This window comes from Pristiophorus japonicus, chromosome 1 (assembly GCF_044704955.1).
Source record: "Pristiophorus japonicus isolate sPriJap1 chromosome 1, sPriJap1.hap1, whole genome shotgun sequence".
Taxonomy (NCBI): Eukaryota; Metazoa; Chordata; class Chondrichthyes; family Pristiophoridae; genus Pristiophorus; species Pristiophorus japonicus.
In genome coordinates, this window is record NC_091977.1 from 422593352 (window position 1) to 422608904 (window position 15553).

General features: G+C 44.0%; 1 protein-coding gene across 6 annotated transcripts in view; it reads left to right on the forward strand.

Annotated features, from left to right (window-relative positions):
- pcmtd1 (protein-L-isoaspartate (D-aspartate) O-methyltransferase domain containing 1) overlaps positions 1-15553 on the forward strand; it is a 109234-nt gene that overhangs the window by 13993 nt on the left and 79688 nt on the right. For 2 of the 6 annotated variants that reach the window (XM_070892420.1, XM_070892411.1), the window contains exon 2: positions 15124-15219. The exons of 3 other annotated variants lie outside the window; for them this stretch is intronic. Coding sequence is in view for 1 of the 3 variants with exons in the window: in XM_070892428.1 (XP_070748529.1) it covers positions 10586-10645 (60 nt within the window). In the remaining 2 variants the exon portion in view is untranslated. Of the gene's footprint in view, positions 1-10570; positions 10646-15123; positions 15220-15553 lie in introns of those variants that run through there. One more of the 6 variants, XM_070892428.1, reaches the window with a different exon arrangement.

Consider the following 15553-nt stretch of genomic DNA (forward strand, 5'->3'; position numbering starts at 1 on the left):
CCCCTCCCTTCTCTTTCCTCCCCCCCCCTCCCTTCTCTTTCCTCCCCCCCTCCCTTCTCTTTCCTCCCCCCCCTCCCTTCTCTTTCCTCCCCCCCCTCCCTTCTCTTTCCTCCCCCCCCTCCCTTCTCTTTCCTCCCCCCCTCCCTTCTCTTTCCTCCCCCCCTCCCTTCTCTTTCCTCCCCCCCTCCCTTCTCTTTCCTCCCCCCCTCCCTTCTCTTTCCTCCCCCCCCTCCCTTCTCTTTCCTCCCCCCCTCCCTTCTCTTTCCTCCCCCCCCTCCCTTCTCTTTCCTCCCCCCCCTCCCTTCTCTTTCCTCCCCCCCTCCCTTCTCTTTCCTCCCCCCCTCCCTTCTCTTTCCTCCCCCCCCTCCCTTCTCTTTCCTCCCCCCCCTCCCTTCTCTTTCCTCCCCCCCTCCCTTCTCTTTCCTCCCCCCCTCCCTTCTCTTCCTCCCCCCCTCCCTTCTCTTTCCTCCCCCCCCTCCCTTCTCTTTCCTCCCCCCCCTCCCTTCTCTTTCCTCCCCCCCCTCCCTTCTCTTTCCTCCCCCCCCTCCCTTCTCTTTCCTCCCCCCCCTCCCTTCTCTTTCCTCCCCCCCCTCCCTTCTCTTTCCTCCCCCCCCTCCCTTCTCTTTCCTCCCCCCCCTCCCTTCTCTTTCCTCCCCCCCCTCCCTTCTCTTTCCTCCCCCCCTCCCTTCTCTTTCCTCCCCCCCCTCCCCCTTCTCTTCTCCTCCCCCCCCTCCCCCTTCTCTTTCCTCCTCCCCCCCCCCCCCCCTCCCTTCCCCCCCCCCCGTTCTCGTTGCCAGCAACACCGAGAGAGAGAACCAAGGGGGCTCCTGGTGCTGCAGTAGGTGAGTAGAAACTTAATTTTTTATTCATTGATTTTTGCTATTTTTTTAAATGTTTTGGTTGATTTATTGATTTATCATTTATTATTGATGATGGCTCTTTACACACTTCACTTTTACAAATAATGTTTGTAAACTTCCCTCCGCCACCCCCCCACCCTCACCGATCTCTCGTTCCCTACATCTGATTTATAAGTGTAGGCAAGGTTTTTCTGAGCGTACAAAAATCTACATTTACTCCATTCTAAGTTAGTTTGGAGTAAGTTTTCGCTGCGTAAACTTGCAAAACAGGCCTGGACGCACACCCTTTTGGAAAGAAAATCTGTTCTAAAATGAAACTATTCTAACTCACTAAAACTGGAGCAAACTAAATGCCGAGAATTGCAATTTCTAAGATGCTCCATTCTAAACTAGTTACTCCAAAAAAAAGAGCAACTCGGGCCGAAAGTTGATAACTAGCACAAAAATCTATAAGATCTGTTACATGTAGTTATTTCATATTAAAAATCTGGATAACAACAACAATTTGTATTTATATCGCGTCTTTAACATAGTAAAACGTCCCAATATGCTTCACAGGAATATCATGAGATAAAAAATTTGACCCCAAGCTACAGAAGGAGAAATTAGCGCAAGTGACCATATATTTGGTCAAAGAAGTCAGTTTTAAGGAACGTCTTGAAGGAGAGGTTTAGGCAAGGAATTCAAGAGCGTAAGGCCGAGGCAACAGAGGTCACTGCCACCAATGGTTGAGCGATTTATAATCGGCGATGCTCAGGAGGGCAGAATTAGAGGAGCGCAGACATCTCTGGGGAGAGTTGTGGGGCTGGAGGAGGTTACAGAGAAAGGGAGGGGCGAGGCCAAGGTGGGATTTGAAAACAAGGATGAGAATTTTGAAATCGAGGCGTTGCTTAACCAGGAGCCAATGTAGATCAACGAGCACAGGGGTGAAGGGTGAGAGAAACTTGGTGCAAATACATCATGGCAGAAGGTCGAGTCTGAACACTGAAGCGGTAGGAATTGGCAGATGCAGTTTCTTTGGGCGGCCAAGAAGAAACAAAATATTGCACATGGAAACTTTTTTAATGGGAACAATTTGTTACATTGTGGCAATTAAATTTAAGATCTACATTGAGTCACAAGCCTTTGAATACTATAATTCATTATCAACTTTCAACATAGGAGTAGGCCATTCAGTGCCTTCAGCCTATTATGTCATTCAATTAGATCATGGCTGATGTGTGCCTCAATTCTATTTACCTGCCTTTATTACATATCCCCTGACATCCTTGCCCAACAAAAATCTGTCGATCTCAGTCTTGAAAATTAATTGACTCAGGGTCCACACCCTTTAAGACACTCCGCGACATCATCCAAAAACACATCAGGTTCCACATGTACTCTGATGATACCCAGCTGTACCTCACCATCATCTCTCGACACTTCCACGACCTCTGATTTGTCATTGCTTCTTTTCCGACATCCAGTATTGGATGAGCAGAAATTTCCTCCAATTAAATATTGGGAAGACCAAAGCCATTGTCTTTGTTACCGCTAGGCTCAACTATTCCAATACTCTCCTGGCCACCCTCCCCCCTCGCACCTTCTGTAAATTTGAGCTCATCCAAAATTATTCCCCCCCCTTATCCTAACTTGCAACATGTCCTGTTCACCTATCACCCTGTTGCTTCCTGACCTACATTGGCTCCCATCTGACAACACTTTGATTTTAAACTTCTCATGCTTGTTTTAAAATCCCTCCAAGGCCTTGCCTATTTATGTAATCTCCAGCCCTACAATCTGCCAAGGTCTCTGTGCTTATCCAATTCTGGCCTCTTGTGCATCCATCCTTGCCCCACCATTGGCAGCTGTGCCCTCTGCTGCCGAGGCCCTAGGCTTTGAATTCCCTCCCTCTCTTCTCCTTTAAGACACTCCTTAAAATCTATCTATTTGACCAAGCTTTTTGTCAATTGTCCTAATATCTTCTGATGTGGCTTGGTGTCAAATTTTGTTTGATAATTGTCCAGTGAAGTGCTTCGGACATTTTACTATGTTAAAGGTGCTGTATAATTGCAGGTTGTTGCTTGAATTGCAGATTTGCACTACCTTTTGTGTGAAAAAATGCTTCCTGGTTTCACTCCTAAATAGCCTGGCTATAATTTTAAGATTATGCCCTCTTGTCTGCATTCCTCTGTCAGAGGAAATAGTTTCTCAGTATCTACCCTATCTGGCTCCCTTTATCATATTAAACTCCTCAACTTTCTAAACTCAAGGGAATACTAACCAAGATTATGCAACCTGTCCTCCATAATTTAACTCTTTAAGACTCAGTATTTTGGTGAATCTGTGTTGTACCACCTCCAATTCCAATATATCTTTCCTGAGGCCCAAAACTGAATGCAGTACTCCACATGGGGTCTGAGCAAGGCTGTACAACTGAAGCATCACTTCCTCATTTTTGTATTCCAACTATCTTTACATAAAGATCAATATTCCATTCACCTTTTTGATTACATTTTATAATTGGGGGCCAAAAAGGTGATGCTGTTTTTTTTTAAATTCAGTCATGTGTTGCTGGCAAAGCCAGCATTTATTGTCCATCCCTTGTAGAGGCACTAAATGAGTACTTTACATCTGCCTTCACTGATGGCATCCTCTGCTTTAATGCAGCAGTAAAAGCAGAGGTATTGGTGATATAAGAACATAAGAAATAGGAGCAGGAGTAGGCCATTTGGCCCCTCGAGCCTGCTCTGTCATTCAATAAGATCATGGCTGATCTGATCTTGGCCTCAACTCAATTTCCCTGCCTGCCCCCATAACTCTTGACTCCCTTATCATTCAAAAACTGTCTATCGCCACCTTAAATATATTCAAAGACCCAGCCTCCACAACTCTCTGGGGTAGAGAATTCCAAATATTCACGACCCTCAGAGAAGAAATTCCTCCTCATTTCTGTTTTAAATGGGCGACCCTTTATTCTGAAATAACGCCCCTTAGTTCTAGATTCCCCCATGAGGGGAAACATCCTCTCGGTATCTATCCTGTCAAGCCCCCTCAGAATCATATGTTTTAATAAGATCACCTCTCATTCTTCTAAACTCCAAGGAGTATAGGTCCAACCTGCTCAATCTTTCTTCATATGACAACCCCTTCATCTCAGGAATCAACCTCGTGAACCTTCTCTGAACTGCCTCCAATGCACGTATATCCTTCCTTAAATAAGGAGACCAAAACTGTATGCAGTACTCCAGGTGTGGTCTTGCCAATGCCTAAACAGTTGGAGCAGGACTTCCCTACTTATATACTCCATCCCCTTTGCAATAAAGGCCATCATTCCATTGCCTTCCTCATTACTTGCTGTACTTGCATGCAAAATTTTTGCATTTCATGCACAAGAATCCCCGGACCCTCAAGCCTGCTCTGCCATTTAATAAGATCAAGGCTCATCTGATCTTGGGCTCAGCTCCACTTCCCTGCCCGCTCCCCATAGCCCTTCACTCCCATATCGTTCAAAAATCTGTCTTATCTCCACCTTAAATATATTCAATGACCCAGCATCCACAGCTCTCTGGGGCAGAAAATTCCATAGATTTATGACCCTCTGAGAGAAGAAATTCCTCCTCATCTCAGTTCTAAATGGGCAACACCTTATTTTGAAACTATGCCCGCTAGTTCTAGCTTATCCCATGAGTGGAAACATCCTCTCTGCATTTACCTTATCGAACCCCCTCAGTATCTTTTATGTTTCAATAAGATCACCCCTCATTCTTCTAAACTCCAATGAGTATAGGCTCAACCTTTCTTTATAAGTCAACCCCTTCATCTCAGGAATCAGCCGAGTGAATCTTCTCTGAACTGCCTTCAATGCAAGTATATCCCTCCTTAAATAAAGAGACCAAAACTGTACGCAATACTCTAGATGAGATCTCACCGATACCCTGTACAGTTGTAGCAGGACTTCCCTGCTTTTATACTCCATTCCCCTTGCAATAAAGGCCAACATTCTATTTGCTTTCCTCATTACTTGCTGTACCTGCATACTAACTTTTTGTGTTTCGTGCACAGCGACACCCAGGTCCCCCTCTACTGCAGCATTTTGTAACCTCATTTAAACAATAATTTGCTTTTTTTTATTTTTCCTGCCAATGTGGATAACCTCACATTTTTGCACATTATACTCCATCTGCCAAATGTTTGCCCACTCACTTGGCCTGTCTATATCCCTTTGCAGATTCTTTGTGTCCTCCTCACAAATTGCTTTCCCACCCATCTTTGTATCATCAGCAAACTTGGCTACATTACACTCGGTCCCTTCATCCAAATCATTAATATAGATTGTAAATAGTTGAGGCCCAGCACCGATCCCTGTGGCACCCCACTAGTTACCATTTGCCAACCGGAAAATGATCCATTTATCCATTTATCTCTTCTGTTAGTTAGCCGATCTTCTATCCATGCTAATATATTGTGTCCAACCCCATGAGCTGTTGTCTTGTGCAGTAACCTTTTATGTGGCACCTTATCGAATGCCTTCTGGAAATCCAAGGACAGCACATCCACTGGTTCCCTTTGTCGTAGATGCTCTAGTAATGACTCCACGAGGCAATGTGTTGTACTTGAACTGTCGTGACCGTAGTCCTTTATTTGTTAACTCCAGAGTGAGGTTCACACCTGGTGGCCTGCCTTTTATACTAGGCCAGGCACACCAGTACAGGTAATCTACAAATCTCCCACTGCTGGAATACAAAAGCAGGGAGGTCCTGCTGCAACTGTATAGGGTATTGGTAAGGCCGCACCTGAAGTACTGCGTGCAGTTTTGGTCACCTTACTTAAGGAAGGATATACTGGCTTTGGAGGGGGTACAGAGACGATTCACTAGGCTGATTCCAGAGATGAGGGGGTTACCTTATGATGATAGATTGAGTAGACTGGGTCTTTACTCGTTGGAGTTCAGAAGGATGAGGGGTGATTTTATAGAAACATTTAAAATAATGAAAGGGATAGACAGGATAGAGGCAGCGAGGTTGTTTCCACTGGTCAGGAAGACTAGAACTCGGGGGCACAGCCTCAAAATACAGGGGAGCCAATTTAAAACCGAGTTGAGAAGGAATTTCTTCTCCCAGAGGGTTGTGAATCTGTGGAATTCTCTGCCCAAGGAAGCAGTTGAGGCTAGCTCATTGAATGTATTCAAGTCACAGATAGATAGATTTTTAACCGATAAGGGAATTAAGGGTTACGGGGAGAGGGCGGGTAAGTGGAGTTGAGTCCACGGCCAGACCAGCCATGATCTAATTGAATGGCGGAGCAGGCTCTCTAGGGGCTAGAGAGCCTACTCCTGTTCCTAATTCTTATGTTCTTATGTTCTGTGCCCTCTGGTGGCACACTTTGTGAATAGTACCAACAGTAGCCATGTAGGATACATGACACTCCTTATCCACCCTGCTCGTTACTTCCTCAAAGAACTCCAGCAAATTTGTCAAACATGATTTCCTTTTCATAAAACCATGCTCAACTCTGTTTGATTGAATAATGATTTTCCAAATGTCCTGCTATCGCTTCCTGAATAATGGACTACAGCATTTTCATGATGACAGATGTTAGGTTAACTGGTCTATAGTTTCCTCCTTTATAAATACATTTGCAGTTTTCCAATCCACTGGGACCTCTCCAGACTCCACGGAATGTTGGTAGATTGCAAACAATGAATTCACTATCTCTGCAGCCATCAGGTCCGGGGAATTGTCCGCCTTTAGCTCCATTATTTTATCGAGTACTTTTTCTTTAGTAATAGTGATTGTATTAAGTTCCCCCCTTCCCTTGATTATCTATTATTGGGATGTTTTTAGTGTCTTCTACCGTGAAGACCGATACAAAATATTTGTTCAAAGTCTCTGCCATTTCCCTGTTCCCCATTATTAATTTCCCAGTCTCATGAGTGGGCAAAAATTTGGCAGATAGAGTATAATGTTGGAACGTGTGAGTTCATGCACTTTGGCAGAAAAAATCAAAGAGCAAGTTATTATTTAAATGGAGAAAGATTGCAAAGTGCTGCAGTACAGTGGGACCTAGGGGTACTTGTGCATGAAACATAAAAGGTTAGTATGCAGATACAGCAAATGATCAGGAAAGCCAATGGAATCTTGGCCTTTATTGCAAAGGGAATGGATTATAAAAGCGGGAAAGTCTTGCTATAGTTAATTAGGATATTGGTGGCCACACCTCGAATACTACATGCAGTTTTGGTTTCCATATTTACGAAAGAATATACTTGCTTTGGAGGCAGTTCAGAGAAGGTTCGCTAGGTTGATTCCGGAGATGAGGGGGTTGAGCTATGAGGAAAGGTTGAGTAGCTTGGGCCTCTACTCATTGGACTTCAGAAGACTGAGGGGTGATCTTATTGAAATGTACAAGATTATGAGGGGGCTTGACAGGGTGGATGCAGAGAAAATGGTTTAACTGATGGGGGAGACTGGAACTAGGAGGCATAATCTTAGAATAAGGGACGCCCATTTAAAACTGAGATGAGGAGAAATTTTTTTTCTCGGAGGGTTGTAAATATGTGGAATTCGCTGCCTCAGAGCTGTGCAAGCTGGAACATTGAATAAATTTAAGACAGAGATAGACAGTTTCTTAACCGATAAGGGAGTAAGGGGTCATGGGGAGCAGGCAGGGAAGTGAACCTGAGTCCATGATTGGATCAGCCATGATCGTATTAAATGGCGGAGCAGGCTTGAGGCGCCGTATGGCCTACTCCTCCTATTTCTTATGTTCTTATCCTCTAGGGGACCAGCATTTACTTTAGCTAACCTCTTTCCCTCTTTTTATATACCTGTAGAAGCTCTTACTATGTTTTTATATTTCTTGCTAGTTTACTCTCATAATCCATCTTCTCTCTCTTTATGATTTTTTTTTTAGTTGTCCTTTGCTGTTTTTTTTTAATTTCCCAATCCTCTGGCCTCCCACTAATCTTGGCTACATTGTATGCCATTGTTTTCAATTTGATACCATCCTTTATTTCCTTAGTTAGCCACGGATGGTTCTCCCTTCTCTTAAAGTCTTTCCTTCTCACTGGAATATATTTTTGTTGAGTGTTATGAAATATCTCCTTAAATGTCTGCCACTGCTCATCAACCGTCCCACACTTTAATCTATTTTCCCAGTCTACTTAGCCAACTGTCTTCATACCTTTGTAATCACCATTATTTATTTCAGGACACTGGTTTGAGACGCAGCTTTCTCGCCCTCCAACTGAATTTGAAATTCAACCATGCTATGATCACTCTTTTCTAGAGGATCCTTTACTATGAGATCATTTATTAATCCTGTCTCATTACACAGTACCAGATCTAAGATAGCCTGTTCCCTGGTTGGTTCCACAACGTACTGTTCAAAGAAACCATCCCGGATACACTCTATGAACTCTTCCTCAAGGCTACCCTGGCCAATTTGATTCGTGCAATGAATATGAAGATTGAAATCGCCCATTATTATTGCTGCAACTTTCTTGCAAGCCTCCTTCTTGATTTATACTCTGTCCAACAGTGTAGCTACTGTTGAGGGGCCTATAGACTACGCTCACCAGTGACTTCTTTCCCTTATTATTTCTTATCTCCACCCAAACTGATTCTACATCTTGATCTTCTGAGCCAATATCATTTCTCACTACTGCCCTGATCTCATCCTTTATTAGCAGAGCGACCCTACCTCCTTTTCCTTTCTATCTGTCCTTCCGAATTTTCAAATATCCCTGAATATTCTGTTCCAGCCTTGGTCACCTTACAACCATGTCTTTGTAATGGCTATCAGATCATACCCATTCATATCTATTTGTGCCGTCAACTCTTCTATCTTGTTACGAATGCTGCATGCATTCAGATAAAGAGCTTTTGATTTTATCTTTTTAACACTTTTCTCTGCTTTGACCCCACTTTCTGATGCACTCTTATTTTTATACATTCTGTCCCTTCCTGTCTCACACTGGTTGTCATTTCCCCCAACACCACCCTGCTCTATTGCCTGCTCCTTGACTTTTTAAATTTCTGCAAGCTGAACCCTTGCTCCCCACCCCCTCCCCACACTATTTAGTTTAAAGACCCCTCTACAGCCCTAGTTATTCAACTCATCATAGGCAATCCCATGAAATCTTTCACTCAAAGTGAGTTCTCTAGTGACCGTACAGTCCAATACGGGAAGTACAGTCTCTGTCACAGGTGGGACAGCCAGTCGTTGAAGGAAAGGGTGGGTGGGGAGTCTGGTTTGCCGCACGCTCCTTCCGACTCCATTCGACTCGCCAGGACACTGGTCCCAGCATGGTTCAAGTGAAGCCCATCCCAACGGAACATAGAAACATAGAAAATAGGTGCAAGAGTAGGCCATTCGGCCCTTCGAGCCTGCACCACCATTCAATAAGATCATGGCTGATCATTCTTTCCTGCTTTCTCTCCATACCCCTTGATCCCTTTAGCCGTAAGGGCCATATCTAACTCCCTCTTGAATATATCCAATATAACCTCTTAGCCCAGTACTGGTGCCAGTGCGCCAGGAATCGAAACTCATTTCTCCCACACCAGTCTTCGAGCCACTCATTCATCTCTCTGATCTTATTTACCTTATGCCAATTTGCTCGTGGCTCAGCTAGTAATCCAGAGATTATTACATTTGTGGTTCTGCTTTTTAATTTAGCCTCTAGCTGCTCATATTCCCTCAGCAAAACCTATTTCTTTGTTCTATCTGTCATTGGTACTTATGTGGACCACAACAGCTGGATCTTCCCCCTCCCACTCCAAGTTCCTCTCCAGCGCAGAGGAGATGTCCTTAACCCTGGCACCGGGGCAGGCAACACAGCCTTCGGGATTCAGGTTCTCGGCTGCAGAAAACAGTATCTATCCCCCTAATGATACTGTCCCCTACCACTACAACATTTCTTTTTACAACCCCCATCTTGAACGGTCCCCTGTACCACGGTCCTGTGGTCAGTTTGCTCATCCTCCCTGTAGTCCCTGCTCCCATCCACACTGAGTAAGAGCCTCGTACCTGTTAGACAAGAGGAAGGGCTGAGGCTCCTCCAATCACTACCTCCTGGATCCCTATACTTGCCTCGCTCGTAGTCACACCCTCCTGTCCCTGATCACGAACCAGATTTAAATTTTTTAACCTAAGCGGTGTGACTACCTCCTGGAACACAGCGTCCAGGTAACTCTCCCCTTCCCTGATGTGTTGCAGTGTTTGAAGATCGGACTCCAGCTCATCAATGCGGAGCCAAAGTTCCTCGAGCTGCAGGCGCTTACTGCAGATGTGGTAGCTGTGGACCTCAATGGGGTCCAGTAGTTCCCACATGTTGCAGCAGTAACCCATCGCCTCCCCTGCAGACTCTAATGTATTTTATATAATTAATTAAGTTTTAAAGTTTTGAATGTTTAGTTTTTAATCCCGGCTCTTAATTTAAACCAATGCCCAAGAAAAAGAGAGAAATACTGACCAACCAATCACTTGCGTGCTTTCCTGTGATTACTTTTTACTTCACACCCCTCACACATCTGTTGGTGCTGTTCTACCGTGCTCCTTTATCTCCTGTTGATGGTGATATTGGATAGAATAAAAAATAGACAAACAGGAGGTACTTAAAAAGTTGGCAGTCCTCAAAGTAAAAAAGTTTTTTTTTAAATTCGTTGCCAATCTTTCCAATTCTTTGTCAGATCACAAACGCCAGAGGTCACCTTGCACACATCAAGGATCACCCTGCGCCAATGCTCTTAGCCAAAAGGCCTAGAGCCCAATCACCGTTCCTGGAAGTACTGCAATACCAGGTTCGTGCCATGGAGGTGGATGGGTCAGGCCCCCCACACACAAAAGTTACCTGGTCCAGATGGGATGCATCCTAGGTTACTGAGGGAAGTAAGGGTGGAAATTTCAGAGACTGTGACCACAATCTTCCAATCCTTCTTGGATATGGTGGTGGTGCCAGAGGAATGGAGGTTTGTAAATTTTACTCCCCTGTGTTTTTTTTAAGTGGAGAGGGATAAGCCCAGCCCATCAGCAAACATCAGTGGTTGGAAAACTTTGAAACACAAATCTGGTACAAAATTAGTTGGCATTTGGAATAATATGGGCGAATAAAAGAACATCAGCATGAATTTGTTAAAGGCAAATCGTATTTGACTAACTTGATTGAGTTCTTAGAAGTAGTAATGGAGAGGGATGATGTGTGTATGGATTTTCAAAAAGTGTTGGGATAAAGTACCACATAATAGACTTGTTAGCAAAATTAAAACCCATAGGATTAAAGGGACAGTGGCAGCGTGGATAACCTGGCTAAGGCACAGAGGTAGTGGTTAACGGTTTCAATCTGGAGGGAAGTATACAGTGGTGTTCCCCAGGGGCCGGTATTGGGACCACTGCACTTTTTGATATTTGTTAATGACCTAGACGGGTATATAGGGCAGAATTTCAAAGATTGCAGATGAATCATAGAATGGTTATAGCACAGAAGGCGGCCATTCGGCCCTTCGAGCTATCTGCAAGAGCACTTCAGCTAGTCCCACTCCCCTGCCCTTTCTCTGTAACCCTGCAATTTTTTATTTTATTTAGGTATTTATCCAATTCCCTTTTGAAGCCATGATTGAATCTGCCTCCACCACCCTTTCAGACAGTGCATTCCAGATCCTAACCCGTTGCTGCATAAAAAAAGTTTCCCCTCATGTCACCTTTGGCTATGTTGCCGATCACCTTAAATCTGTGTCCTCTGGGTCTCGTCCCATCTACCAATGGGAACAGTTTCTATCTACTCTGTCTGGACCCTTCATGATCTTGAACACCTTTAAGAAGGGTACGGCAATAATCATGGGCGATTTTAATCTTCATGTTGATTGGACAAATCAAATTGGCCAAGGTAACTTTGAGGAAGAGTTCATAGAGTGCATCCGGGATGGTTTACTTGAACAGTATGTTGCAGAACCAACCAGGGAGCAGGCTATCTTTGATCTGGTACTGTGTAATGAGATGGGATTAATACATGATCTCATAGTAAAACAAGTTGTGAGGAGGACACACAAAATCTGCAAAGGGATATAGACAGGCTAGGTGAGTGGGAAAACATTTGGCAGATGGAGTACAATGTGGGAAAGTATGAGGTTATCCACTTTGGCAGGAAAAATAAAAAAGTAAATTATTTAAGTGGAGAGAGACTACAATGCTGTGACATAGAGAGATCTGGGTGTCTTTGTACATGAAATGCAAAAAGTTAGCATGCAGGTGCAGCAAGTAATTAGGAAGACAAATGGAATGGTGTCCTTCATTGCAAAGGATGGAGTGTACCCAATGTATCACTTCCTACCTAAATGTATCCCTTCACTCTGAAATGTAGTAGACAATGTGGACGATAGTAAAAGACAGGAGGACATAGACTGACTGGTGAAATGGGCAGAACATGGCAGATGAAATTTAATGCAGAGAACTGTGAAATGATGCATTTTGGTAGGAAGAATGAGGTTAGGCAATATAAACTAAATGGCACAATGTTAAAGTGATTGCATGAACAGACACCCCGGGGTGTATGTACACAAATCTTTGAAGGTGGCAGGACAATCGAGAAGGCTGTTTTTTTTTAAAGCAGCATTTGGGATCCTTGGCTTTATTTACAGAGGTGTAGAGTACAAAAACAAAGAAGTTAGGCTAACCTTTAAAAAATGCTGGTTCGGCCTCAGCAGGAGTATTGTGTTCAATTCTGGGCACCACATTTAGGCAGGATGTCAAGGCTTTGGAGAGGGTGCAGAAGAGATTTACTAGAATGTGATGAGGGACTTCAGTTATGTGGAGAGACTGGGTTTGTTCTCCTTAGAGCAGAGCAGGTTAAGAGGAGATTTGATCGAGGTGTTCAAAATCAGGAAGGTTTTTGATGAGAGTAAATAAGGAGAAACTTTTTCCAGTGGCAGAATGATTGGTAACCAGAGGACACAGATTTAACATGATTGGCCAAAGAACCAGAGGCGACATAAGGAAACTTTTTTTTTAGCGCAGTAAGTTATTGTGATCTGGAATGTACTGACTGAAAGGGTGGTGGAAGCAGATTCAATACCTGAAGTAACTTTAAAAAGGGAATTGGATAAATAATTGAAGGGGAAAAAAATTGCAGGGTTATGGGGAAAAAGCAGGGGAGTGATAGCTCTACCAAAGATCCGGCACACGCAAGCTGGGCCGAATGGCCTCCGCCTCTGCTGTATCATTCTACGATTCTACCTGTGCACTAACTTTGTGATTTGTGTACATGGTCACCTAAATCTCTTTTTTCTTCCACAGTTTCTAGTCTCACTATTTAAAAAAAAATCTGATTTGTCTTTCTCGGATCCAAAGTGAATGACCTCACACTTTACCACATTGAACTCATCTGCCATTTTGTTCTCTACCTCCACTGTGAAAACGGATACAAAGTACTCATTCAACAAGTCTGACATTTCTTTATTATCCATTTTTGTCTTGCCTGCATGTGTCTTTATATGGCACACATGCTCCTTTACCACTCATAATATACTTATTAAAACTTTTGCTGTTAGCTTTGATATCCCTTGCAATTTTTTTCACATTCCTTTCTGAACTTACTACTTTTGTATCTCTTTGCTTTTTAATATCTCCCCAGTCTGCTGGATTTCCACTTTCCTAGCATTTGTGAGCCTTTTCCTCTAGCTTGATGCCATCTCTTACCTGATTTGTTGACCATGCTTGCTTAACTACATAAGTAGAGCCTTTGCCTTTTTGGAATATGTGTTCTGGCTTTGTATTTTGTACCACAGTTGGCTTTGTATTTTGTACCACAGTTAGCTTTGTGAAAACGGCACTTCACTGTCTACCTCACCATTGAAATGCATTGAATGGCGAGAAGTTGCTATATTTGCACTGTCATCATCACCATCATTGGCAGTCCCTCGGAATCGAGGAAGACTTGCTTCCACTCTTAAAATGAGTTCTGTCACAGGTGGGACAGATAGTCGTTGAGGGAAGGGTGGGTGGGACAGGTTTGCCGCACGCTTTTTCCGCTGCCTGCGCTTGATTTCTGCAAGCACTCGGCGACGGGACTCGAGGTGCTCAGCGCCCTCCCGAATGTACTTCCTCCACTTAGGGTGGTCTTTGGCCAGGGACTCCCAGGTGTCTGGGGATGTCGCACTTTATCAGGGAGGCTTTGAGGGTGTCCTTGTAATGCTTCCGCTGCCCACCTTTGGCTCGTTTGCCGTGAAGGAGTTCCGAGTAGAGCACTTGCTTTGGGAGTCTCGTGTCTGGCTTGCGAACTATGTGGCCTGCACAGCAGAGCTGATCAAGTGTGGTCAGTGCTTCAATGCTGGGATGTTGGCCTGATCAAGGACGCTAATGTTGGTGCGTCTGTCCTCCCAGGGGATTTATAGGATCTTGCGGAGACATCGTTGGTGATATTTCTCCAGTGACTTGAGGTGTCTACTGTACATGGTCCATGTCTCTGAGCCATACAGGAGGGCGGGTATTACTACAGCCCTGAAGACCATGAGTTTGGTGGCAGTTTTGAGGGCCTGGTCTTCAAACACTCTTTTCCTCAGGCGGCTGAAGGCTGCACTGGTGCACTGGAGGTGGTGTTGGATCTCGTCGTCAATGCCTGCTCTTGTTGATAGGAGGCTCCCGAGATATGGGAAGTGGTCCACGTTGTCCAGGGCCACGCCGTGGATCTTGATGACTGGGGGGGGCAGTGCTGTGTGGCGAGGACAGGCTGGTGGAAGAACTTTGTCTTACGGATGTTTAGTGCAAGGCCCATGCTTTCGTACGCCTCAGTAAATACGTCTACTATGTCCTGGAGTTCAGCCTCTATATGCATGGATGCAGACATCGTCTGCCTAATAGACCCTAATAGGGGGTCCTTAACATGTAAATCCTTACCCTAGGCCCATCACTGCGAGTCCCATGAGTTCGGGCCGACCTCAGGCTTCCCATTTGCACAGTAGATACGAACTAAACTTGCCACAGAAAGTTAAGTCTTGTCAAGTATTCTGTTAACAATGCTGGCACTGAAAATTATTACTTCAGGTATTTCTTGTTTGGGGAGATTTTAGAAATGTCAAATTAAAAATGTTTATTTTCATTTCCTTTTTGTTTTTTTTTCTCTAAATCCGATCTTTCTTTCCCTCTTTTATTTCTGTTTCTGTACCTGATTTGACATTGAATTCACCCACTCTAATTTACATTTGCATCTCCGCCCTTGTGCTGTATTTCTCAATCCCTCAATTTCATTGGTTAAGGAGATACACAGTTGCTTGCTCTGTTCACTCAGGTCCCAGATGCCCTGTTTCCCTCGCCTGTGATGTTACCAGCTCACACTTTCAGCAACTTGCCACACAAAAAACTTTAAAAACCTAAACATGCAAGGGTAAGTCTTAACTAATGGCAGATGCTGCAACAAATTCTGCCTCATTATTGTCACTATTTGAAAGATGTTCCCTTACCGTCAGGTTGTTACTTAAATCTGTTTTTTTACTCATCATGAAATACAGAACAGCCTGTTATCTTAAATAAAAACAGAAAATTCTGGAAATAATCAGCAGGTTAGGCAGCATCTGTGGGGAGAGAAACAGAATTAACATTTAGGTTGATTACCTTTTGAACTGACAAAAGTTACAGATGTAATAAGATTTAATCAAGTACAGAGACAACGAAAGGGGAAGAAGGAACCAAAGCGAAGGTCTGTGATGGATGGAAGGGAG